We start from the raw sequence: 25,698 nt of genomic DNA, 5'->3' as shown, positions 1-25,698 counted from the left end.
TAAGATATTATCATGATTATATAATCAAATTTAAATTTTTATTCAAAAAGGCAATATTTCAAATTTTTAATTTCAATAATCTTAATTCTGCAATAAATGTATTTAATTGCAGCAAATTTAATGATCCTTCGTCATGCTTAGCAATTTGGAACTCATAATTTAATGATTTCTTCAAGTAAAATTCTGCATTATTTCAAAAGTCAATAATTCTCTAGTAACTTTTCCCCAAACCCTAACCATTATATTATATGTATAATAGAGAATAATTGCAAAAAAAGATGGCCGAATTTACTGGGTAGTTCTTGTGATGCGAAATAATTGGAATTTAACACCTAGTTTTAGCAGCATCATTCTCTTTTTGCTCTCATTTAAATGCTTTTGCACACTTTAATTTTGAAATATAAGAGTTTTGGAAATTATCAAATTTATCTGCTCAAATACTATAGATCTTCATAAGTGTTAATAGAATCACCAGCCTTACATATAGTGTTTAATATAATGATGCACATCATACTGGGATTTATTCCTTATTCATCTAGTTATTATAAGATTTACAACCCCATGAAAATTTAAAATTTTGTCAAAAATAGTGAATGTACCTTTTCCGAACAATATAAAAAAAAAGACTGGATATTCAGTTGTATTCAATAAATTTTGGCGCAGGTGTTGCATGCTAAGTTCGGTCAAAATGTAAACCTCTCAATTTTATCGTCGGGGGAAGTAACTCAATTCCTTCAAAATTATTCTTTAAATATTGAATTTAAAGTTATTTAATTTGGATTATAAATAAATAGGCTAATACAATATTTAAAAATGAGAAAAAATAACTTTTCAAAGAACTTTTCATAATCTCAAAGAAAATTTTTTATTCAATAATTATATAAATTAATTAACATTCATAATGAAATTGGATTTTTTTATAAAAAATTGGTCCTACTTAACTTTTTGAGAGAATTTGGCTTTCTCGTAAACGAAAAAGGGGATTTGACGGAGTCAAATCCCCGCTCACAAAAAGTGGACTTTACATGTCAAATTTTATATGCATGTAATGTCCACTTTTATGAGTTTTAGGAAGGAATTGGAAGCCATGAGTTACTGACATTGCATCAGTATCTCATAGCCTCCAATTCCTTCAAAAAATGGGAGAAACTTTGTCCGAATAGTTTAACATTCGGACAAAGTTTCTCCCATTTTAAGAAGGAATTGGAGGGTAAGAGATATACCATATGAATGTATATCTCTTACCCTCCAATTCCTTCTAGAAAGTGTCCAAACTTTGGGTTAATTGCAAAGTATTAACCCAAAGTTTGGACACTTTCAAGTGGAGATGGAAGGCTTTGGGGTATATATTAATACAATATACCTCAAAGCCTTCCATCTCCACTACAAATGTGAGAAACTTTGTCCGAATAGTTTAACATTCGGACAAAGTTTCTCCCATCTTTCAATGTAATTGCTACCTGTGAGGTACTGACTTGAAGTCAGTGCTTCACAGGTAGCAATATCCAAAAATTTAAAAACATTTTATCAGTTCGTTAGAGAACTAGAGCCTCCTAGGTACTGAACCAGAATCAGTGCCTAGGGGACTCTAGTGATCTATATAAATCTGAGAAACTTTGAGGAAATTGTTCGACATTTCCTCAAAGTTTCTCAGCAATTTAGCGAGGAATGTTCGTTATCGTGTAGATATTTATAATATATACATGATAACAAACATTCCCCGCTAAAAGATGTAAAATCTTATAAGAAATAATTGCAAAAGAATAACAAATTGCAACAAATTTTATATGAAACTGAACCTTATGAGGTAGTGATTCAAGATCACCGCCTCATAAGATTCAGTTTCAATCTCAAGTATCTCAAAAGTAAGGCTCTATTTTTTGCCATGTAAAGTGTCACTTTTTCTGTCCAAATGATAAGTTATTCAGAGAAAGTTTCCCAGCTATCAAGAGGGAATTGTTCCTTATGAGGTATATATTCATACTGTATACCTCATAAGGAACAATTCCCTCCTTAAAACGAGAAAACTTGTTCGAAATTGTTTATCATTTCGAACAAGTTTTCTCGTTTTTAATAAGAAACTAAAGGCTATGAGGCACTGATTATATATTAGTGCCTCACAGCCTTTAGTTTCTAATAGATAGCTGGGAAACTTTCTCCAAATGATAAGTTATTTCAGAGAAAGTTTCCCAGCTATCAAGAGGGAATTGTTCCTTATGAGGTATATAGTTATAATGTATACCTCATAAGGAACAATTCCCTCATTAAAATCGTAGATATTTTTTACTTATTACTCATGCTTTCAAAATCACAATCCTCTGAAAAGTTATTTTTTATTAAGAATTTAGAATTTTGATAAATACCTTTTTTCAATTTGATATAATACTTATATATTTCAAAAAGACATTTTGAAAAGATATCTCAAAAGTTCTCTGAAAACCTATTTTGATTAATTTTGAGAAATATCCGTATTATATTAATCAATAAATTCATTCAACACTACTTTAATTTTTAAATTCAAAAAATTATATGTGCTTCTTAAAATGTCTCACAAAAATTTTATTATAAAATTATATACAATATTAAAAATCCCACAACATTTTTTTACTTTACATAATCGTACTTCCTCGACGATTAATTTCCCCTCAATTCCTATCGTTGACCGAACTTAGCATGCAACACAGGCATAATTTGATCCCCGTTTTTCTTGAAAAAAAAAATTCAGTGAAACGACTATTTATCTATTTGTCTCAAGTTAATATAAATGTGAAATAATTTTGCCTTGAACATTTCACAAATTTTTTAAAAGTGTCATAATTTGATAGGTCATACAAAAATTTTTCCTTTTTGAATTAGAAAAATTTTAACAATTTTTTTTTTAAAAAAACAGCATTAATTTTCTTGATGTCCCAAAAGGCATACACTAATTTCATCGTTAATATTATATCCAACGTAATGGATCCAAAGCATACTCACTGTGCAAATCACGATACATTATTAGATATATTAATTGAAGCAGAAAAACTCTTCGAAACAGAACCATCATTCATTGAAGTATCAGGGAAGTTTATCGTTATTGGTGATATCCACGGAAATATTGATATATTGTTAAGAATATTTACAAAGAATGGATATCCAGACAAGACAAGATACATATTTTTAGGTGATTATGTTGATCGAGGAGAAAATTCAATTGAAGTTATTTCGATCCTATTTGCTTTCAAGGTATTATTCCCAGAAAATATTTATTTAATTCGTGGTAATCATGAATCCCGTTCGATGACAGAATACTACGGATTTAAGGATGAATGTGATCGTTATGCTAATGAAGCTATTTATAATGCAACAATGAATGCCTTTGATAACTTGCCAATAGGAATTATATTAAATAATGAAGTATTATGCGTCCATGGAGGCATACCACGCAATATTAACTCCCGCGAAGAACTTTATGCTATTGCTAAAACAGACGGTGAACCAAATCCTGGTCCTGTAACTGATATTTTGTGGAGTGATCCAAATGATGATGAAAATGTTAAGGGTCAATGTGTGCGTGGTGCAGGATTTGTTTATGGGCAATGCGATGTTAAGAACTTCTTAAATAACTTGAAGCTCTCTTTGATTTGCCGCTCCCATGAACAATGCATGAATGGATATGATTTCCCATTTGAAAGCCAATGCCTCATTACTATTTTTAGCTCAGCAGATTATTGTGGAACTCACAATTCTGCTGGAATTTTGAAATTTTTAGATTCAAATATTTCCAACGTCAGTCTTAATTTCTTCAAGCCGCACAGCCAAAGGAAGTATACATTGCCTGCGTTTGAACTCATCAAGAAGGATGTTTTGTCTCATGCTGATTTAGCCATGAATGAAGAAGAACCAAGTTCTCCAGAAGTGGTTAATAGCCTACTCGACTAAATATTTGTTTGTTTTTTATTATTTAATTCGTTTTTTTATACATATTTTTTCAACGCTCGAATATCTTTGCGATCTGAATATAAGGATACAATGTCTGTCGACTTTGTGTTAAAAATATGTTATCCGTATAAAAAACTATGATCAATAAATTTTTTTTAGGATTTTCTCGTGTATAATATTCTTCAAAATCAATGAAACTAAAATCAAATTTTGTGTTTATTCATAATTCTCTGAGTGATTTTGGTTTTTGATATGAACAAATTTGAAAAAGTGACGGTGCGAGTAGCGACGATAAAAAAGCCGCTTGTTCTGCCTTACCAATGGGCCGTAAAAAATTGAGCCGCGCACGTGAATCAATCATTAACTCTCTTTCACTTGTTACAAAGTCAGGCAAATATTCACTTGGTATTTCCCAAACACTTAAATCACTTCGCAATGGCGAAGCAAAACTCGTAATTTTTGCTTCAAATGTTGCCCCTGCTCATCGTTCTCTCATTGAGTACTACGCTATGCTCTCTGGTTGCGATATCCTTCCTTTCGATGGTGATAACGTTGATCTTGGTACTGCTTGCGGTAAGTACTTCCGTTCATCAGTCATCTCTATTATTGATGCTGGTGAGTCAGAGATACTTAAGATGATTAAGCAAAAAGACGAATAAATGTATTTTGAATTCCAAATATGTTTATGATTTAGAATAAAACTATTTGAATCTATTTAACTTAACGATATTATATTAAGCATCATCATAAGACTCAGGTTCGAATGGGTAACAATTTTTTATATTTATCCGATAAAAGTGAATTTTTTATATTACAAAACTACCTATTTTCAAATTTTCGATTAGCTTGCTTGGCCGAGCGGTCTAAGGCGTACAATTCAGACTCGTATCCGAGAGGGCGTGGGTTCAATCCCCACAGCAAGCATTTTTTTTAAAATAATAACATCTCAAAAGGTTTTAGAGCTGTTTTATTTATTTAATATTGGGATTATACGCCATAAAATGAAATCATGATATACCTATTGGATTAATATCATTTAATTCAAAACAAACGAAATGGTATTCTTTTCATGCTTTCCTAATGAACTTCATTCAGTTTTTCGACTGGAATTATAGGAAAATCATATAGAATTATTTCTCTACTCGAATATTCTGGATTACATTCATCTTCTCCTTCAAAATATATAGTTAAAGCTGGATATTTATTGTGCAACAGCACGAAAATTCTGGTTTCAATTGGTGAATATGGTGTCCAAAATGTAAATATAGCCCTATTTTCATCCATTCTTTTGAAATTTGATTCATAGCAGCCATAGCGTACACCCCACCATTCTGAAGGATAATCTTTATATTTTTCGCGAATAACTTTTTCTTCATCTGTCAGCGGACGCTTTTCTCCATAATGGTATTTTGAATCTGAAACATATATAAATGCAGGTATAGGATCAACCAATTGGCATATACAATACCTTTCAAAGTTAATGTGTTTCACTTTTGATGCTTCAAAGTCTCGACAGAATCTATCAATCTCATCTTCAGGACCGATAAATAATATTGTACTATCATAATGATTTGGCATCGAAGAAATGATTATTTTTCAATTTTGAGAGCATTCCTTCAAAGCTGAAAAAAAAATTATTAAAAACTTTCTGAATCAAATATGATTTTTAAACATATTTATATTTTAATCAATATTTTGCAATTGAGCTTATTCCAGCTGCAGAGTTGTGAAGATTTTCCATGATTGACCATCACAATATAAATTCAAATTACTGCAAATTCATAATAGATCTAAATGCGGTAAAGTTTATAAAGAAATCATATGATATGAACTTTTTATGATCAATACTTTCAAAATAAGTCTTAATCTGAATGAACAGGTGATTTCCAGTCATCAATACATTTTATCGCATTATAAGCCTTTACAGATCCCATATATGGTACAAGGGAATAAAAAACATTCTTAAGAAACTCTTTATCGTTTCCAACGTTAATGTTGCTCATAACATGAGCAGATAATGCCATATAAGAATCACCATGAACAGATAAAAAGCATAAAAGTATAAGTTCCCTTTGTCTCATTGATAAAATATCCCTTGTGTACAATTCACCATAATAATATTTCATGAGCCAGTCACTCATTGGTCCTAATCCAGGGAGACCGTTCATTATAAATCCAAATGATTCATTCAATTTCTCGATACCTTTTTCTTTTCTATTTTCTTTTGTAACCGTAGAATGATGATCTGCCGGTTCAGAGATATTGAAATGTTCATTAACGATTTTAAGGAATGGATAAACATGTGCCATTCCAATTAACATAATGCCTTGATAAATTATTTCTTTGATTTGTGTGATTGTAATGCCAGAACTAACAGCTTCATCAAGAAATGTTGGGAAATAATCTATTGATCTTGATCCTATTAAAATAGCAAGAATTGCCGGAATACGATATTCATTTTCAACTTTGATTTCGTTTTTAACGTCGTTCTCAAATTCATTAAACACATTTAAGAACTCTGCATCTGGAATTCTTGGGTCAATTGATGGTAATGAGTTACTCATTAATAAATAAGAAGAAAATGCCACTTTTTGTAAACCAATCAAAATCAAGATTTTTCAATTGCTCTGAATTTGATTAGATTTTAGATGGCAGAGAATAGTTTTTTCGGACTTAAGACAGTTTACTGAGAATCTTGCACAAACAAATTATATGTAAGATTGAATCTTAACAGGCGATGCAAAAAGATGAACTAATATCTAATCGAAGATATTATCTTTTCTTAATATGCCAAAAACCTGGCTATCGATATGAGATATGCTAAATTAAATAAATTTGTTTCGATGTATCGATGAGGTCCTTTAAACATTAAAATTTACATAAATTTTCGACAAAAAAGCTAAATTGTAGACAACCAAAATGAAAGGCCTGTTCCAAACACATAAAGAGGCGGAACTGTTATAACCGCATCTATCTCAATTTCATCTTCATTTATCATTCTGAGAGCTAAAACTTCCTTTTTCGTTTGTTCGTCAACAAGAATTGCATTCTTCTTACTGGGAATTGTATACCTATCAGTGAAATCAAGAATCCATGTTCCGTCTGGATTTTTCGTTGGTTTTCAGCTGACTAAGCATGTTGTACCTTCTTTGTTGATATTATTGTAAACAATACGTACAGTTTTTGGTTCGTCAACCGAGACTATTTAATACATTGATATGACAAGAAGTTCTTTGCCTTTTGGTGTTTTTTCACGAAGCGAAAATGCTTCATGATTTGAGTTTGTGAGCAAAAGATACTCGTGTTCTCCTCTGTAATGAACTTCAGTGCCGGTTCCAATTGGTATTGGCTCTATTTGGGTCATTTTTTAAACTTTTGAATGGAAAAGATGTCTATCTTCAAGAACTAATTCAAAATGGATGCACCTTCCTCTATGCATTCCATTTTTAACCTTGATACATTTGTAAGTATTGTATTTTGGAAGATCACTTTCCAACATTGCAGAAGGACGACGTGGATGTATATCAAATTTGTGTTCTTCTACTTTATTACTGGAGCTCTTTTCTTCTCCGGAAGAATCTGAATCAGATGAATAATCACGGAGTTCTTCAGTAATTCCGCTCATCAGAAATTTCCTGACAATAACGATACCCCTATCAAAAGTATTTAATTTTACAAGAAAACATTTAAACCAATATTGCATCCTAAGCTATTTTATCGAGTAAAAATTTCACAAGAAACTCAATTGAATAAAACTCTTATCCAATATTAATAAATCCATGGGTTCATAGTCTTTAACTCAATGACAGCTTCATATCCTCGTGTTCTCAATCGGAATACTCTTTATTGCGCGCCACATTTTTCAAATTTCTATGAAAGTAAAATAGTTCAGGATTTCTGGATACTGACAATATAATTGTGTTACAAAGTGATTGAATTTTCGCATAATTGAATTCAATGGAAATACTGATTTGAATGATTTAGGGCAAGTACACTTCTCGTCCATTTTTGTATTTCATCACGCTATATTTTTAGATAATATATCTATGGGATAGCTTGTAATAGATATTTCAAATAATTATTTGAAAAATATTATTTTTTCAAAGTATAAAAAACAATACATTCAAACATACATATTTATTTAATAACCTTGGAAAAGTCTTGCAATTTGATCACCAATGATAATAAGTTCATTATGATATGCTAAATTTCGGAGTTGCTCAGCTGTTTGGTAGTCAATTCTAATTCCTGAATTAATGATTAACGATGCTGACATTTGGTCTCTCTGTTCAATTGATATTCTCAGTGGGAATTCTCCATTTGGTGCCATTTTGTTGACTTCTGCACCATTTTCTAACAGTATCTGAACTGTGTTGATATCATTGCTCATACATGCGTGGAATATTGGTGTGTAACCATCAAAATCTGCCAATTCAATTTTGGCATAATTATCTATTAAAAGTTTTGTGATTTCAGCATATCCAAACTTGCAGCTATAATGCAATGCAGTTAATCCTTGTTTGTCGACAGCATTAACACTTGCATGACGTGTGATAAGCAGGTTAACAGTCTTCAAAGCTCTTTTCGCAATTGCTCTCATCAAAGAAGTTTTTCCTTCAAAATCTGCTGCATCAATGTTTGCATTGTTATCTAAAAGGAATGTTGCGACTTCTGCATTGTCTTGTTCGCAAACAATCATCAAAGGTGTTGTGTTTGTTTCATCTTTAGTATCGATTGTTGCACCTTTTCTTGCAAGTAATTCTGCAATGTCAAGTTTTTTGTTCAAAAGTGCTTCAATGAAGGCTGTATGGTTTGTATCTTTGCTTGGAATATCGTATTCAATACCACAATCAATTAACAACTGAACCAATTCTTTGGTTCCATACTTGGCAGCTTCAACAACAATATTTTTGCCAAATTTGTCGCATTTAGCAAAACTATATGTAGTAAACATCTTCTGGAAGAAGAATTTGTAGTTGTATGACTTCAAACATGATGTCCATGAGAATTCTAGATCTTCATTGTGTTGGCAAAGTAATCGATATGCAACTACATAGTGGTTTTCAATGATTTCGCGCATCATATCTTCTGTAACTGTTATTTTGGCCTTTATGTCTGCAATGATTTCGGAACAACCTCCAAAATATGCTTTGTGGGCAAGATGATCTTGTAATTTATGGCCTTTCTTGCGGAAAAGGAAGTAAACATCTTTAAATCCGAGTTGTGCAGCAAGCTCCATTGCATCTTCAATGTCATCATCACTCATCTTGGGCATTTTGGTTTCAAGAGCTTTGAGATCTTTTGTATAAACAAGGAAACGAAAATCATTCTGCCTTCATTTAAATATAAGTTCTTTGTCCGTGTAATCCTTATATTCTTCAGGCAGTGTGCCATGGACAATGTTCAATTTGATAAGTACATATTTGAATCTGTGTAATATATCAAGATGTTTGTCTTTGAGCTTTTCACCTAATTTCTTTGCTAGTGTATCAACAACTTCTGCATAAAATGCGGTAGATGCTACTCGATGTTTCTGGATTCTAGCTATCATTGTCAAAGCATCTTCAAACGTAGAATCATTCTGCTCTATTGACCTTTGAAGCAATTTAACAACTTGTGAAATTTGATCTGAATGATGTCCCCAAAGTAATTCAGAAATATTATAAAACTTATCAATAATATCTCCTACTCTTTTGATTATTTTAGCGTTTTGTGGACCATTTAACAATGAAATGGTAAATTCAATAGCAGATATCCAAGCATCTCTTTCAGTTTTGGATTCTGGAACAAAATTATATGTTCTGCGCGTTCCATCTTCAAGGCTAAAGCATGGTTGCAACTTGAATTCTTTATTATTATATAGCTTCATATCTTTTGTCAATTTGATTTCGCCTTTAAGTTGCCCCTTTTTGCCAGTATAGTAGCATAGTGTTTCGGTTGTGAGTACCAGCCATCGTTCTTTGATGTTCTTGATAAAATGGCCTTGCTTTTTTATAACTCCCTCTTTTATCACGCTCATTGGTTTTATACTGCGAATATTCGGAAATTGAAAGAAAAAAAGAATTCAATTATCTAACGTGCATTTTTTGAGAATGGTAAGAAATATATTCGGGTGTCATTCACAAAAATATTCTTTTTATAATAATATTGTAACCACTGCTTTCATAAATTTCTGACATCTGATAGTGAAAACAATTTGCATTAATTTTCAAAATAGTAAGGTAGTCACAAAATCTAAGTAGTGAGGCTCTCAAAAATTGAACCGTACTCCATACAAAATTTGTGTACCCTCACTACTTAGATTTTGTGGCCTTCAATTGAGAGGTTAGTTTTGATAGAGCACGTTATAAAATTAAAAGGGAAAAATAAATAAAATTTAAACATTTAATTATATATAATGTAAGGAGTGTAATTCCAAATTTTCTAAAAACTATTCAAATTTGAGCATTTTTTGGAAATAGTAAATCTAATATGTACATCTAATAACAACATGATTCATCACCTTTTCAAGCTCTGCAGTCAATTTTTTGAAATTTGATTGAAATAAATGTAGCAAAAATTACATTTCATTAGGGAATATATGAGTTTTTCTGGAAACAGGCTGATAAATTTTAAATTTTGTCCAATCAACATGAATGCATTGAGAAATTTGGATTGATTTTCTGGTAGAATCTGGAACAATTCAACCATGTATAAATGGATCATGTAATCATCATGAAATGTTAGTGTTAGAGTTCAAAAGAAACAGAATGAGTGGAAATCAAACACAATCTGAATAATTTTAAACGTATACAATCTTTAAGTTTGTATTTTGAATTCTACATATATGATTGTGTAATTCGTTCTTTCAAATTTTCGGATTCAGGCATGTTTTGATAAAATTCATTCCCAAAAACGTCAATTAACAATTAAATTTAGTGTATTTTAAATATATATACGTATTATATTTTATAAATTATATTAAATTCGCAAAATTTTAAGTTTTAAACAAAAATAAAAAATGTTCAAAATATGAAATTATGCATAGGATATTAAAATTTACATGTTAGCAATTTTTTGAATTGCTTTCAATTTTCATATTGAAATTTTTAAGATTTTTTTCTGAAATAATAAGCAAGAATATCAACCTAAATAATATTAAATTCCATGCGTTAATTTCCCCTCAAAAGTCATTGACCGCCTCTCAATCTAGATTTTGTGAGTACTTTAGTAACCAAGATACTCGTAAAAATCATCAAAAAATCTGGTGCTCTCAAAAAATTTGAAGATATTTTAAAATTAGATATATTGCTTCGTATAACAGTAAGTACTTTCTTAGATTTTCTAGCTTATCAATTACGTCAGATTATGCCAGTAAATTGTGACATCTAAGCCTCTATCATTTGATCATTATACTTGTTTCCTCACATTTATGATAAATATATAAATTAAAACGGCAAGCCACCATTTTACGACAAAAAATAATTCGGATTCATCTTCGTTTATCAATTTTTAACACGAAATCATTACAACATCAAATGTACAAACGAGGATATTATGTTAACTCAAACAACTTCACAATTTGGTTCTTCAAATATTAAAATGACTTCAACTCATCTTTGATTCAATAAAATTATGCATTTATTAATCAAATTGATGTGTAAAATATGAATATGACTCAACTATCTTTTGAAATGAATGATTTCAGAAACAAGATTCCAATCAAAAACTAAAATTATAAAAACAATTATTAAATATGAACTATTAAAGAGAGAGTATATTGTTTTTTATTGATTCAGGGTCTTGAATGCTTTCACAAATATACAAATGTTATAAATGTCACTTTTTATGGAAGGGGTAAATTTGGATGCCATTGGGAATCCAAATTGTCCTGAATTCATAGAAGAACTAGAAAAATCACCTGATTTGCTTACACCTAAGCAAGCCCATGCATTTTTTACCAAACTTTTTGATGATTTCAAACAAAATATCCCGTTAAGTGTAGCAAAATTCATAATTAAAGTAATAATGGCGACATTAGACGATGAAACGATTCTTAGTGTATTCATATCAGGAGGATTTGCTGTTAAACTTCCTGTTGGAATAAAAGGGCTTAGAAAACCTATTTGCGATTTCTTATACAGTCTTATGCTTAAAGATATCAATTCTATTGATACTGACGTTGTAGAGAATATGATAACCCTAATACATTTAGAACCATCAAAAGTATTAACATTAATTGCATATTACTCAGAAAATTTTGAAGATGCTGATGATCCCTGGCCCATGCTCGATCTTTTGTTTACAAATTCAGAGCCTTTTGAAGGTCCTGACATCGCCGAAGATTATATTTCACTCTTAACTCATCTCGTTAAAAATTACAAGATTTTTCGTCGTGAAAGAATCAAGCATGTGTGGAAGCATGTAACAAAGATGCTGCAAAGCTTAGATTTGGAAACCATTAGATTTTGTTATATTTGTTTAACAGAAATATCGAAATACTATGAGCAGGGTACTATTGACCCGCTATTGATAAAGAAACATCTTAAATCAGAAGATTTACATCAAGTGATTCTCTCTTTTCTGATAATGACCAAAACTGACCGTTCTCAATTTGCCAACCAAGGCCTTTTAAGCGGTTTAATAAAGATAGCAGCACATAATATTAATGCCACATTAGTTCTCATGGAATTAGCTACAAATCCTGAAATAGCACAAAATTTAGCGAGTTTGAATGGATGGATACTTAAAAAGTTGCCAACAGTAAATGACACATTACGCTTAGTCCTCGTTTTATTCAAAAGCAAAGCTTCAAGGAAAATTTTAGCTCAATCTGAAGAATTTCCTCAATTTCTACAACTAATATCTAAAACACGAAATTCAAGCCTATTATCGGCTATATGTATGCTTGTGAGAAGATTACCGATATCACAAGATTTAATTACGCAATTAAGCGAATCTGGATTTATCGAAACATTTTATTCATCAGCTGAATCTTCAAGAGATGAAACAAGCTTGCATGCCTTCTTGCTATTAACGGATAGACTTCTAGATGGCGGATATGTTCCAGAATATGTTGAAGCTTGTGATATTGTTGCAGACATTCTTAAAGAAGAAGGAAATTTACTAGAGCCAGCTTCTTTTTTAGCTGTTAACCTTGCTGCATATAAGAAATGTAAGAAAAGACTAATTGAACTTGAAGTTGATTCTTTCTTCGAAGCCAATGCTAAAAGTGGTCCATTGAAGAAAGTTGCAAGGCAATTTCTTGCAACATTGCAAGAAAATACGTAATAGTTTGTTTGTAATATATTAGTTTGTTTGTAAATAATTTTTTTTTTATTTTTTTTTCGAACTAGTTTTTTTATTCAACAAATATTAAATGAAAACACGTAATTTACTTGCAATTGATGCCATTTTCAAGTAGGTATATAATAATCATTACAGTAGCAATTATAAATTGCATGGATCCTGCAGCAATTCCGAGATCAGCTGATGTACCTATAATTGCAACACCAGTAAGTATATATATTACTGCTCTTAAAATTGTAGAATCTACAAATTTAAAGTATTGAGGCATGAAAACAAGACCTAACTCTGCAATTGCCATTATAAGTGAAATCATTCCAAACATAAAGAGTGATACTAATGAATAATATTCGAGATTAACTTTGTAATGTTTTGGCGAATACCCGCTTGCAACTGTACTTGAATGACCATCAGCTATGTGATCATACATATAAAAGCAGGAAGCTGTTGCAATTATTTCAATTGTACATGCAATAAATGGGATAGCTCGTTTAACAATTTCGGGTATTGCAACCATTTTTATAAAATTACATAAATTGTGAGTGGTCTCAAAAAATAAAACTTTTGAAATGAATGTAAAATCTTTTGATAGAAAAATTTTTTAATATTTTCCTTTTAAATTAAATAGCATTTATACACATTTTCCGAAATTATTAATTCTCATAAAAATACGTTTTTACTGTTATAGACCGAAAATAGATTTTTTCGGTTTTCTCTTCAAATAATTGAAAGAATGATACTATTATAGGTTTATTATATTATATAGCATATAATCATGCTATAGCCGAAAATTATAAGTTTTGAGAAGATTGAATATAACACAAATAAATTTGAATGTAAGTTAAATTGCTTGTTGTTTTTAATAGCTATTTAATGAGAAACCCAATATTGCAAAATTCAAATTGAATGATTGAAAGAACAGAAAAAGTCATTCTTTTCAATTTCGAATATGTTTCATTGTATTTATAATTATATGACAAATAAGATATTTAAACTTGATTTTTGAAGGAAAATTCACAAAATTGAATAAATTCAAATAATTTTTATTCAAAAATAAACTAGTTATTTGAGTTTAATACTAATTATCTATTCAAACTACAAAGTTTGTAATTTAAAATATTTTGTGAGATCAGATTGAATTAATTCAAGGTTCTTTTCAATTAATATTAATGACCATATTACGCATTTTCGAACATTCTAAACCAAATATATAAAAATGGGAGACGAATGTTAAATTTGCTAGACATGGGGGAGTTGTCTGCAAAGTTTTAGCTCTTATCTCTAACAAAAAATTAATTTTTAAAAAAATGACCGAATACGTTTCACAGCGAGAAAAAAATAAAAGGCAAGATAGAATTTTCTAGACATAAAGAAGTTGTTTACCGAGTTTTAGCTCTTATCTCTAACAAAAAATTAATTTTTAAAAAAAATGACCGAATACGTTTCACAGCGAGAAAAAAATAAAAGGCAAGATAGAATTTTCTAGACATAAAGAAGTTGTCTACCAAGTGTCAGCTGTTACTTCTTCTCAATACTGATATAAATAAAAATCTTTATTATTTATTTAACCTTTATTGTTTCATTCAACTTCATTTATTTTATATTATAGTTTTATTCTTTTAGCTACTTGTAAAATAATCTAATTTTATATCATCATTTTACCGGATTATTCTTCAGTACATCGATTGTGTATCTAAAATAATATCATTATCCTTATTCTGTTTTTTCCAAAATTCTTTTAAATATCTTTTTTGGTTAGATTACTTTATACTTTTTACTTTTATTTTTTAATTTCAAAAAAAATTTGGTGATTGTTCTATTCTGTTACAATGTGCAATATCATATTCTAATGAATTATTCATTACATACATTTAAAAAAACTTGTTAAAAATGAAATTAAAAAATTATGTTTATTATTACGCTGTGAATGTGTCAACAGCGGTCATGCCTGTATCTGTATCCCATATTTGCCACAACCTTTCTGTATCTGCATTTGTGTATTTCGGTTTCAGCTGATACATTTGATTTGGCGTGTAATTTGTTCCAGTTAATGGATTAATTGGGAGATCTTCATGCGGTGTGTTATTATTGTACTCCCAAATAAAGGCAGGAATAGCCTGAATGCTTTGGCAGCGCTCCAATGTCGGCCAGAATCTCTCAATCTTCCCATTTTGGGAGGGAGAATGAGAGTCTGTATGCCGCCATTGGACGCCCCAAAGATCAAGTAGATCTTGAAAGGCGCCCCTATTTTCTGAACCGTTGTCGGTCCAGAAACAATAAGGGGCGCCAAATTCAATGAAGGCGGAAGCCGCAACGTTCGCTGTCGTCGCTGCCAGCATATCTGGTATTTGTATACACGCTAGGACTTTGCGGCTAAAATCGTCGATTATGCCATAAATATACTGGCCACGAACACCCCTAAAATAATGAACATCTGCGTGCCAGATAAGATTGAGTGAAAGTGCCCAATATCTTACTGCTGTTTCTGGCCCGGCATGCTCTAATCGCGTCTTGGTGAAATGATTTTCTTTGAAGTATCTGCGTACTTCTCTATAAGATACATCAATTTGGTAATTTCAAACGTTTCCATTGTTTTGTTTGACCACAGGGAAAGGCCCAGTGGTCATGTATCACAGCAAGAGCTTTGATTTGGTCGTAGGGATTGACCCCACGACCTTTCTTGCCTTTAGGCAATGGGATATTCTGTAAGCTAAATTGATTTTGTAAAAAAGATTTTGAAACATCTAAATATTTGAAATCATTTGATTGAAGGGTTGGGGCGATGGGAACATGGGTGCAAGCTTCTTCCCATGTCATTTTACCTTCTTCAATCTGATTGGAAATACCAATTAGGTAAATTCGATCGACATACCCTTTGTAAGGATTCATTCTAATGAAGTACGTTAACAATCAAAATATTCTATAAGTGTCTAGTATGGAATTCAAAAGAATAAAGAAAATGGTAACGTAAATAAACGTATTACGAAATAATTTATAATTAAAATGAAAAAAAGAAAAATAATAAGTAAAGTGACTGGAAATGAAAATGAAAATCAGTGTACAGTTTTTATTTTTTCTCGCTGTGAAACGTATTCGGTCATTTTTTTAAAAATTAATTTTTTGTTAGAGATAAGAGCTAAAACTCGGTAAACAACTTCTTTATGTCTAGAAAATTCTATCTTGCCTTTTATTTTTTTCTCGCTGTGAAACGTATTCGGTCATTTTTTTAAAAATTAATTTTTTGTTAGAGATAAGAGCTAAAACTCGGTAAACAACTTCTTTATGTCTAGAAAATTCTATCTTGCCTTTTATTTTTTTCTCGCTGTGAAACGTATTCGGTCATTTTTTTAAAAATTAATTTTTTGTTAGAGATAAGAGCTAAAACTCGGTAAACAACTTCTTTATGTCTAGAAAATTCTATCTTGCCTTTTATTTTTTTCTCGCTGTGAAACGTATTCGGTCATTTTTTTAAAAATTAATTTTTTGTTAGAGATAAGGAACAATCCGACAAAAGTTGCAATAAGATGATAAATAGAGCAGAAAATTTCATTTCTACACTTGATGCTGGATCATATGAAGGACAATTTGTAATTCGTTCATCCCAAAATTTAGATGTTACTCAAGCTTTCAGCAATCTTTCTGCTCGTTTCATGGAGTCCTGCAAAACTTACCGTTCTGCTCGCGTTAAAATAGTTGGTGCATGCTGTCTCGGATTTCTTGCTTCTCTTCTTTCACCTTTTGTTTCTTTCTTTGGAATTTACTTATTATTCAAGAAATTTTAATATTCATTTGGGTTTTGTTTTAAATAAATACACTTTTATTTTATCTTATATTGAATTTAGCATATAAAATAAGTTATATTCTAAATTTATTATTCTTTCTCTTAACTCTAAGAGAAACTGATTTCAGATTTTAAACTACATTAAATCTTAAAGTGGTTTCCTCTTATAATCAAAGTATGTTTTATTCTGATATAAACAAGAACAAAATTAGATCAGTAGATTTAATTTTAAAAGCAAAACAATCACACATTATCCTAGGGCGTTGTATTTATTGAGAAAACTTCATATAAATGAATGAAGCATAAACTCATATTGGAAGATACAGAACAACATGAATTTTCATCAATTATTGATCATAATGACATTTTTCATGCAGAGAACAGCCAAAAACTATTCCATGCTGATATCCAATCAAGTGATGCGATTAATAAAATTTCTTCATTCTTCTTAAATCCATCTTCATCGCTTAGTATTGTAAAGGATGATGGATGTGAATTGCTTCCAGGTTCATATCTTGAAGCGAATACTCTTTTTGGGATGGATATCAATCGAGTTTCACATATACAAGAAATAGAATCAAAAATTGATGAATGTAATCATCATATTGAAAGTATTATACTCAAAAATAATGAAAATTTCAATAGCACTCCTCATTATAAAATTAATGATTTCAAATTAATCGATACCCAAGGAAATACAATCATTAAATCACTTAAAAATAAAAAGAAAAAGGTTGATATCCCATTTAAAATCGATATTGAAACTACAGAAGACAAAGATGATATTATTATTTTAAGTATTCAGAAAGAATCAAGCCACTTAATTATAGAATGTGATATACCAATTGAAATACGCTCCATTTCAACAGATGTTAAAAGCATAAGATTAATTTCACCATCGATATATCTTAATACCGATATAAATATTGACTCATTTGAAATAATTTCGGATGTATTTGAATCAGATGGAAGTGTATCTGCGAAATCTTTCCTTTTACGATCCAAAGAAGCAATTTTAAACAAAGATAATACTGGCAACTGTTTTATCTTTGTAGGAGAAGAACTAGAGTTCAAATCAAGTTCTTATTACTATGATGGGATGTTTATTTCATCAACTTCAAAAGTAATTTTCGAAGAAGTCAATAATGGACCTGTATTTATCCATTCACCAACCATTATACTCAAAAATTCGTTTGTTTCAAGTTATTTATTTGTAAAGTGTCAAACAATTGAAATTAGAAAAAATTCAAAAATTAATTGTCCTGAAATTGCAATTGAATCATCAAAGATAATCAACAAAGGTTCAATAATATCGGAAAAGAAGATAGACTTGCTTTTATTATATATAAAGAAGAATGAAGTTCCTTTTATCAATGAAGGAACAATTAAAGCATTTGATTTGTTTTGTGAATCGAATAATGTTGATATTTCTAACTCTGATTACAAAGCGACAATGAGCAATAAGTCAGCACTTACTGTTACTAACTCATTCCTATTAAGTAATGGTAATTTCAATAGCGAGAATGCTGCAATTAGATCTTTATATATTTCATCATTTTCCAACTTTAAATCTTCAGGAAATTTAAGTATAGGAGATTTATTAGTTGTTGAAAAGAATTCATCATTTAATAATACTGGCAAAACAATGCCTTATTCGACCTTGAAGCCAATTGTATTGGTAAGTGGGAACTTCCAATGCAAACAAGAAATGGAAGTCAAGAAATTTGTTTGTTCAGGTATAATTTCTGGATCATTATATCTGAAAAGCAATGATATTGTTTCTTTGTCAGGAAAAGGTGATTTAAAGGAAATTGATATTAAATCTAACCAAATATCATTCACAGGAAAAGCTTGCTTTACTGCGTCATCCGCTAATTTGTATGCAAAGGATATTATGATTGCAGAAAAAGCACTTTTGCCTGCAAATGATAAATCAACGATATCTATTCATTGTAAAGAAGAAATTGCATATAACTTTGATCAATGGCATGACTCTTCTTTCGAAAAGTTAGAATTTGAAGAAGAAACCCCACAACCTCCAAAGAAAATAAAGAAGTCTCTGAAAGATGTTCATACACCAATTCAAAAGAAATAGATTTCCTTGTTTAATAATCTATACCCTTGTTAATTAATAAATTGTAATTTTTGTAAAATTATTAATTTTTACTCGTCATGATGATATGAAAATAATGAATCATCATTGATTTAGTGATGTGGTCCTTCATTTGGACCACCATGTGGACCATCCTTTGGACCGCCATGGCATCCACAATCCTTGTGTTCGCCTTTGTGACATTCATGACCTGGACCACCATGTGGACCGTCCTTCTTTCCTTCACAGTGGCAATCGTGACCGCCATGTGGACCATCCTTTGGACATTCGTGAGGACCTTGATGAGACATGATAAAAAAATGAAGTCATTTATCAATCTTTTCTTTCCTCTCAATTTTTCTTTTTATTATTTTATTTTAACGATGACAAATAAAAGCCTTATTCATTTTGAGGCACAATATATCTTTTTGCATAACACCAATTACTCAATGAGAAGAACCGTGATGTTCAAGTTTTTATATTTAAGACTTTTATCAGAAAACATTAACGATAATTGTGAAGGAAAAAACCTTTCAACATCTCAACTTTTGATTTGCTTCTATGACAAGCTTATTATCCAGAGGTAACCTTGTTAATATTATTTGCATAATTATGAACCCATAATTTAAATTGCCTTATTGTAATTGAATTGTTTATATCGCATTTGTCAGAAAGGTGAGAAAAATAAAATTCAATAATTCACGGGATATAAATTGTATATATAATAAGTACTTTAAACATCATTAAATTGTGTATATTTTTACAACTTTTTTAAAATTTTATTCTTATATCCTCTTTTCTGCTCATTAACAGCATCATATCCTATTGAGAGTGCATTAAATGTATATAAAAAAGATGAATTTTTGATCATTTTATTTTAATGAGCTCATCTCCTTCATCATCGACCTCGTCAATTTTTAAAATACTTTCACCAGGCGATATGAGGGAGATACCAAGCTCAGTTAGTGAAAATACTTTACATTTAGATGTGAATTCGAATAAAATTATATCTTTTCCTGATAGATTGCATTCATTGATATCATTAAACATCAGCAGCAACCCTATCACAGTTTCAACATTAGGCGAACTTCAAAATTTACGATCATTATCACTTGATTTTTGCGATATAAAGAAATTTAAAGGCTTTCCATCATTTCCTCAACTCTCATACTTATCACTAGTAGGCAATCAAATTACAAATCTGAAAGATTTCCCACTTTATCCAAATTTGACTTCAATAGATTTTCGTGGAAATCCGTTGAAGTATGATGAATATCTATTGATTGCTGCAATCGCATCTCACAATCTATCTACTATTAATAACGTCAAAATACAAGAAAAAACATTTAGAAAAGCTTTTGCAATTTCTCAATTAATTGGATATTCGATTCGAAACGGAAATAAGCTTATTCATGATGACGATGACTTGGACTCTGCTCTAGACTTTCTTTCAGGTGAACAACCTTTAAAAATAATTGATTCTGCTCAAACAAAAAGTTTAGTTCCGAATAGAGAAGCAAATACGTTCAAATGGTATTATTTAGAAAACAATTCATGGATAGATTTAGATTGTCCAACAAGAACGCTCCCAATCACTCCTTTTCTTTCATTAAAATTAATTAAATGCGATTTTGATGGATTTACAAGTTATACAGCAAACCCAGTTGGTTGGGATGGTGAAACTCCTGTTGCTTTTCATAATGTAACAGCAGAAATTATTGGAGACGTAATACCAGGAAATATTATTACAACAAACGTAAATCAGGCCAAAATTACATGGAAAATTGATGATAATGAAATATCACACGATTCAATTTGCAAGATTCCATTGGAAACTGAAGGAAAAATTTTAATATGTTATGCAAGTCCAATTTCTGATGCTTTTCCATCTGTGGAGTTTAGTTCTGTTGCTTCTAGTGTCACAATACAGCAGAATGAAATCGAAATTCTTGAGTTTTCTGTTCCAGATAATCCTGAAATCAACACAGAGTATAAAATCAATCTTCAGACGTTTCCACCCGATCAAAAGCTCAAGGTTACCATAGAAATATCAGATGATGTTTTGAATGATTTCGTAGAGTCCGCACAAATTGAATATCCATACAATTTTTCAATACCAGAAAATTTTGGCGGAAAATTCATCAGAGCTAAGGTAAATATCGATGGACAAGAACTATTTTCGTACTCCAAAGAAAGAGTCAAAGACAAAATGCTTAAGAGCATTGATGCCAACATAGTAGGATCATATTTGGCCGGTCATCCCCACATTTTACTGTTCCGAGAGAAAGATTTAGCCAACTCATGCAAGATAGAGTGGTTTACGCTATCAGAAGATGGTGTATATATGAACTACATCAATGATTCATTGATATTTACTCCACCTATCAATACAAATAATTCAACCATCTGTGTTCATATTATTCCTGATGAAAATCATAGCGAATATTCTGAAACAGTCATAGAAACACCAATTCCGCTACGAGAAAGTTCTGAATTGATCATTGCTGAATCTCAATTGAAACCAATCGAAGGATCAAAGATTGAAATGGATACAGAAGGTCAATGGCAGATAACTAATGACCTAGAGCTTGTTGATCTCGACTATTCCGATAAATATACTCCACAAAACGAAGATGTTGGTGAATATTTACGATTTTTCACTTCTGACAACAAAATTGACATTGTTTTCGGATTGGTTTCGAAGAACAATTTCAATATAAAGTCAGTAACACTTGAGACAGATGGAGGAGATTATGTTGGAGCTCTTTGCCAAGTTTTCGTTGATTTTTATGATAAAAATGACAATTATAAAATAGAATGGGTCCGAGTTTTAAGAGGGGGTGACACCAAAATTGCCAAAGAAGGAGGTGATAACTACGCAATTTCTCATGAAGATATCGGCTGTAAAATCAAAGCAAAAGTTAGAACAGATAAAGGTGAAGTGAAAGATTCTAACATAACTCCGATGATAAGAAGCGGATTGTATAAATCTCAGATTTTGCCGGCCAAGCTCCAAGTGAACTCTAAAATAAAAATTGATTCTGATAAAGGTCGTGTTACCTTCTTGAGATCACTTGATGGTTTGTCTTGGGAAGAAATAGGAAATACTAAAAATCTGACAGTTATTTGGTCGGATATTGATCACTTTATTAGAATTATCGTGAAAACAAAGAAATTCGTTTATTATGAAGATTCAAAAGAAAAAGTAACACCAATCAAAATCAAAAGTGGCAGTTTACTAAAAATGGAAGATATCTTCAGAAAAAGTGACACTAGAACAATGGTCAGATGGTATGATCAGAACAATTCGATTATTTCTGAACAGAATTTTTACACCATTAAAAATTCTGACAAAAATCTGACAGCTGTCAATTATAATCCTAATGATAAAGATGATTACGAAATTTGCCAAATTTCCAACATCATCTCCCTTGATTCACCTTTGAGATTAGAGATTTTACCAAGTGGATCTCTTTCAATTGTTGGAGAACAAATAACTGACGAAGGCAAATATTTCTGGAGAATTTGGCAAGATGGTTATTGTGATGATATCGATAATGGTGGCAGCAAATCATTAATATTGTTGCCATCAATGATAGGAAGTGAAATTGAAGGTGGCTATCGAGCAAATGATGATAGTGATATCATTTGGGTTAAAGAGAAATATTTAGTTGAAAGAGCTTTACCACAACCAAATTGTTTCATGACAGAAGAAGAGAAATTGAGTGTTGGTTCCCAATTATTCGTTTCCACAGAAGATAATCCGCAGTATAAGTACAAATTCGAATGGAAGCGATGGGATGGAAACCAGTTCATTCAAATGGAAGATGAAACGAATGTTCACATCATAACTGAAGATGATTGTAATTGCTACGTTTGTTGTGATGTCAGATTTGTTGATAAAGATGGATTCTTGGGACCTCCGTTTACTGTTAGAACATCTGATGTTGTTCCTCCTGATAGATATATAATGATTGAAGGAAGATCTGTTGTCAGCGCTTTGTTAAATGCAACATCAAATGATGATTTTGTCAAAAATTGTAGAATTGAATGGCAAACTTTACATGATGGTTTTAATTGGACAACTGTGTCAACAAGGACAAAATACAGGCCTACGAGAGATGATGTAGGTGCATTGATAAGAGTTGTTGGATATATGGATGATGAGCAGAGAACTTCTAATGAAATTGGACCTGTCGAAGATGACAAAGAAGAGATAAATTCTGCCATTTCTCATGCAGTTAAAAATGGTTTGTTAACTGTAAAGTGCAAAGACCAGATAGGAAACACATTTAATTTGGATATCACTAGAAAAGGATTCTCCGTTAAATCCAATAAAAGTAATAATGAAACTTATAACTGGAGACCAAACAACAACATTTTGCCAACACCTGGTTCATCAAGGAAAATTGATGTAGTAATGAATGGAACAACACTGAGTTTACTGCCTTTGGACACTGATCCTTTGGACTGTGACCTCAAAACTTATAGAGAATTCATTCTTTCTGTTGTATCCTCACTCAAGGGTCAATAATTATATTTGTTTTTATTTATTTGTATGATTTTGGGACTTATGTAAATTATTAATCAATAATATCTTTATTTGATGTATATTAATATAAAATGCAAATTAAAACTATTTTGATTGCGAATTTAAGCATGAAATAATATCATACTTAGAATTAAGCATGTTCAGGACCAGTTTATTTTACCAGATCGATTTCATCTTTTAAAAAATCATTCAAATAAAATACATGTAACTTTTGTACAAAAAATGAGTTATTACTTATTCTTTATAAATTTATGAAGCTTCCCCCATAATGCTATTTAACTTTAAAACACACAACAATAATTTTTAACCCGGTATAAACTTTTCAATCACATTAAGGCATTTTAGATAATGAGTTCACAAACATGCAAATAATATGAATATGGTCACATATAGGTGATAGGCTTGTCATAAAAGCAAATCAAAAATTGAGATGTTGAAAGGTTTTTTCCTTCACAATTATCGTTAATGTTTTCTGATAAAAGTCTTAAAATATAAAAACTTCAACATCACGGTTCTTCTCATTGAGTAATTGGTGTTATGCAAAAAGATATATTGTGCCTCAAAATGAATAAGGCTTTTATTTGTCATCGTTAAAATAAAATAATAAAAAGAAAAATTGAGAGGAAAGAAAAGATTGATAAATGACTTCATTTTTTTATCATGTCTCATCAAGGTCCTCACGAATGTCCAAAGGATGGTCCACATGGCGGCCACGATTGCCATTGTGAAGGAAAGAAGGACGGTCCACATGGTGGTCCAGGTCATGAATGTCACAAAGGCGAACACAAGGATTGTGGATGCCATGGCAGTCCAAAGGATGGTCCACATGGTGGCCCAAATGAAGGACCACATCACTAAATCAATGATGATTCATTATTTTCATATCATCATGACGAGTAAAAATTAATAATTTTACAAAAATTACAATTTATGTATAATTTAATAATCTAATACTATCTAATGTAGATTCGAGAATAATCATATCCTAATCATTCAAATAGAAAACATAATAAAAATATCTATTTTTAAAAGGCTTTTTGATAATGAAAAATCTCTTTTATCCATTTTCTTTCTATGTATGGCAATAATTGCAGCGATACTATTGAGATCAATTATATGATAAGAACAATAAATTGTAAAACTCCTCTTTGGATCGCAAAAATGCAATAGAGATTTGGTTGTTACCACCAGAATCAAAAATACAATCTCTCAACTAGTACAATTAATTTAAAATTTAGAAATTAATCAATGCAAAGTTCTGATTCATAGTGCAAGAAAGAAATGGGATAGGTATTGATAGTTATAAGATTCTGGGGAAAACCAATTAATCATATAAAACTATTGCCAAAGAAGAAAAGTGATATAAAATTTATCTCATATCACTTGGCTATTGAAAATTTGAATCATTTTACAGTATTTGATACATAAGTTGGTATGAGTTAATTTTGCAAATTACCTCAGACTTTTCAGAGGATTGAGTGGCAACTCAATCCTCTGAAATAGTCTGTGGTAATTTTTAGTCTCTACACTATTTCAATATAAGCTCCATTTTTAAACAGTTTTTAAAAATCGAGCATTGAAAAGTGTGATGAGACTTGATTTTTTTAAAATAATAAGATTGAAAAGTAATTTAAAATTTGAAAGTATCTGAAATATTATATCAATAATTTAAAATGAATATAAAGTTATTGATAAAATCACATAAGGTTTGAATTGAAAAGAAAAAGAAGTTCAAAGGCAAGATTGCCTTTTAATTTATATTAGAATATAGTGGTACAATATCATCTTTTGAATAGTATTTCAAATATTTCGTCGGTTAGTATTTTTTGGATTAATTCAACGTATAATAGTATGGTGAATTAATATAACTCAATAATATGTATTATTAATTTGAATTTACCTTTTGAGAAAAATTTTACAGTAATTGGCATTGTTTTACAACATGCAGGATATATTATGCATCATCGTGATAAAACGATTTCATTAATTTTTTTTTAATTGATATGCTTCTTTTTTTATCATTCTTGCCGTCAGCAGAGATGGAGGGGTTATTGCTGATGCAAAGGA

At 30.6% G+C, this 25,698-nt stretch overlaps 14 protein-coding genes, 1 non-coding gene and 1 pseudogene across 16 annotated transcripts, besides 5 other annotated features; 8 read left to right on the top strand and 8 right to left on the bottom strand.

The window, feature by feature from the left end:
- Positions 1 to 604: part of a mobile genetic element that runs on past the window's edge.
- Positions 605 to 962: 358 nt separating this feature from the next.
- Positions 963 to 1,902: a mobile genetic element.
- A 28-nt stretch (positions 1,903 to 1,930) lies between these two features.
- Positions 1,931 to 2,017: a mobile genetic element.
- Positions 2,018 to 2,831: 814 nt separating this feature from the next.
- TVAGG3_0345180 (phosphoprotein phosphatase protein) lies at positions 2,832 to 4,039 on the top strand (the record flags this gene model as incomplete). The annotated part of the gene is made up of 1 exon (XM_001316857.2): positions 2,905 to 3,921. The coding sequence occupies one exon, from the start codon at positions 2,905 to 2,907 to the stop codon at positions 3,919 to 3,921; it is 1,017 nt and encodes a 338-aa protein (XP_001316892.1).
- Positions 4,040 to 4,117: 78 nt separating this feature from the next.
- On the top strand, positions 4,118 to 4,629 carry TVAGG3_0345170 (structural constituent of ribosome; the record flags this gene model as incomplete). The annotated part of the gene is made up of 1 exon (XM_001316858.1): positions 4,242 to 4,580. The coding sequence occupies one exon, from the start codon at positions 4,242 to 4,244 to the stop codon at positions 4,578 to 4,580; it is 339 nt and encodes a 112-aa protein (XP_001316893.1).
- A 136-nt stretch (positions 4,630 to 4,765) lies between these two features.
- On the top strand, positions 4,766 to 4,845 carry TVAGG3_0345160. The gene has a single exon. It is a non-coding gene; the product is annotated as a tRNA-Leu (tRNA).
- Positions 4,846 to 5,637: 792 nt separating this feature from the next.
- TVAGG3_0345150 (4-carboxymuconolactone decarboxylase family protein family) lies at positions 5,638 to 6,578 on the bottom strand (the record flags this gene model as incomplete). The annotated part of the gene is made up of 1 exon (XM_001316859.1): positions 5,784 to 6,485. One exon carries the CDS (start codon positions 6,483 to 6,485, stop codon positions 5,784 to 5,786), a length of 702 nt encoding a protein of 233 aa, XP_001316894.1.
- Positions 6,579 to 7,126: 548 nt separating this feature from the next.
- TVAGG3_0345140 (uncharacterized protein) lies at positions 7,127 to 7,285 on the bottom strand (the record flags this gene model as incomplete). Its single annotated transcript, XM_001316860.1, has 1 exon — positions 7,127 to 7,285. One exon carries the CDS (start codon positions 7,283 to 7,285, stop codon positions 7,127 to 7,129), a length of 159 nt encoding a protein of 52 aa, XP_001316895.1.
- Positions 7,286 to 7,288: 3 nt separating this feature from the next.
- Positions 7,289 to 7,546, bottom strand: TVAGG3_0345130 (uncharacterized protein; the record flags this gene model as incomplete). The annotated part of the gene is made up of 1 exon (XM_001316861.1): positions 7,289 to 7,546. The coding sequence occupies one exon, from the start codon at positions 7,544 to 7,546 to the stop codon at positions 7,289 to 7,291; it is 258 nt and encodes an 85-aa protein (XP_001316896.1).
- A 516-nt stretch (positions 7,547 to 8,062) lies between these two features.
- Positions 8,063 to 9,187, bottom strand: TVAGG3_0345110 (protein ubiquitination; the record flags this gene model as incomplete). The annotated part of the gene is made up of 1 exon (XM_001316862.2): positions 8,063 to 9,187. One exon carries the CDS (start codon positions 9,185 to 9,187, stop codon positions 8,063 to 8,065), a length of 1,125 nt encoding a protein of 374 aa, XP_001316897.1.
- Positions 9,188 to 9,256: 69 nt separating this feature from the next.
- On the bottom strand, positions 9,257 to 9,940 carry TVAGG3_0345120 (spectrin binding; the record flags this gene model as incomplete). Its single annotated transcript, XM_001316863.1, has 1 exon — positions 9,257 to 9,940. One exon carries the CDS (start codon positions 9,938 to 9,940, stop codon positions 9,257 to 9,259), a length of 684 nt encoding a protein of 227 aa, XP_001316898.1.
- A 1,808-nt stretch (positions 9,941 to 11,748) lies between these two features.
- Positions 11,749 to 13,251, top strand: TVAGG3_0345100 (protein kinase protein; the record flags this gene model as incomplete). Its single annotated transcript, XM_001316864.1, has 1 exon — positions 11,749 to 13,191. One exon carries the CDS (start codon positions 11,749 to 11,751, stop codon positions 13,189 to 13,191), a length of 1,443 nt encoding a protein of 480 aa, XP_001316899.1.
- A 43-nt stretch (positions 13,252 to 13,294) lies between these two features.
- Positions 13,295 to 13,723, bottom strand: TVAGG3_0345090 (uncharacterized protein; the record flags this gene model as incomplete). Its single annotated transcript, XM_001316865.1, has 1 exon — positions 13,295 to 13,723. One exon carries the CDS (start codon positions 13,721 to 13,723, stop codon positions 13,295 to 13,297), a length of 429 nt encoding a protein of 142 aa, XP_001316900.1.
- A 164-nt stretch (positions 13,724 to 13,887) lies between these two features.
- Positions 13,888 to 14,727: a mobile genetic element.
- Positions 13,888 to 14,727: a terminal%2Cinverted (terminal inverted repeat of Banshee-A1 transposon ID:TVAGG3_0345080).
- A 395-nt stretch (positions 14,728 to 15,122) lies between these two features.
- On the bottom strand, positions 15,123 to 16,095 carry TVAGG3_0345070 (annotated as a pseudogene). The gene has a single exon. A coding segment is annotated over exon 1 (973 nt).
- A 603-nt stretch (positions 16,096 to 16,698) lies between these two features.
- On the top strand, positions 16,699 to 17,012 carry TVAGG3_0345060 (uncharacterized protein; the record flags this gene model as incomplete). The annotated part of the gene is made up of 1 exon (XM_001316866.1): positions 16,731 to 16,988. The coding sequence occupies one exon, from the start codon at positions 16,731 to 16,733 to the stop codon at positions 16,986 to 16,988; it is 258 nt and encodes an 85-aa protein (XP_001316901.1).
- A 270-nt stretch (positions 17,013 to 17,282) lies between these two features.
- TVAGG3_0345050 (uncharacterized protein) lies at positions 17,283 to 19,082 on the top strand (the record flags this gene model as incomplete). Its single annotated transcript, XM_001316867.1, has 1 exon — positions 17,283 to 19,082. One exon carries the CDS (start codon positions 17,283 to 17,285, stop codon positions 19,080 to 19,082), a length of 1,800 nt encoding a protein of 599 aa, XP_001316902.1.
- Positions 19,083 to 19,192: 110 nt separating this feature from the next.
- On the bottom strand, positions 19,193 to 19,390 carry TVAGG3_0345040 (uncharacterized protein; the record flags this gene model as incomplete). The annotated part of the gene is made up of 1 exon (XM_001316868.1): positions 19,193 to 19,390. The coding sequence occupies one exon, from the start codon at positions 19,388 to 19,390 to the stop codon at positions 19,193 to 19,195; it is 198 nt and encodes a 65-aa protein (XP_001316903.1).
- A 569-nt stretch (positions 19,391 to 19,959) lies between these two features.
- On the top strand, positions 19,960 to 23,658 carry TVAGG3_0345030 (uncharacterized protein; the record flags this gene model as incomplete). Its single annotated transcript, XM_001316869.1, has 1 exon — positions 19,960 to 23,613. One exon carries the CDS (start codon positions 19,960 to 19,962, stop codon positions 23,611 to 23,613), a length of 3,654 nt encoding a protein of 1,217 aa, XP_001316904.1.
- Positions 23,659 to 24,291: 633 nt separating this feature from the next.
- TVAGG3_0345020 (uncharacterized protein) lies at positions 24,292 to 24,489 on the top strand (the record flags this gene model as incomplete). Its single annotated transcript, XM_001316870.1, has 1 exon — positions 24,292 to 24,489. The coding sequence occupies one exon, from the start codon at positions 24,292 to 24,294 to the stop codon at positions 24,487 to 24,489; it is 198 nt and encodes a 65-aa protein (XP_001316905.1).
- Positions 24,490 to 25,698: the final 1,209 nt, after the last annotated feature.

Source organism: Trichomonas vaginalis, chromosome V (genome assembly GCF_026262505.1).
Source record: "Trichomonas vaginalis G3 chromosome V, whole genome shotgun sequence".
NCBI classification, from domain to species: domain Eukaryota; phylum Parabasalia; order Trichomonadida; family Trichomonadidae; genus Trichomonas; species Trichomonas vaginalis.
This window is presented reverse-complemented; position numbering and strand designations above follow the sequence as displayed.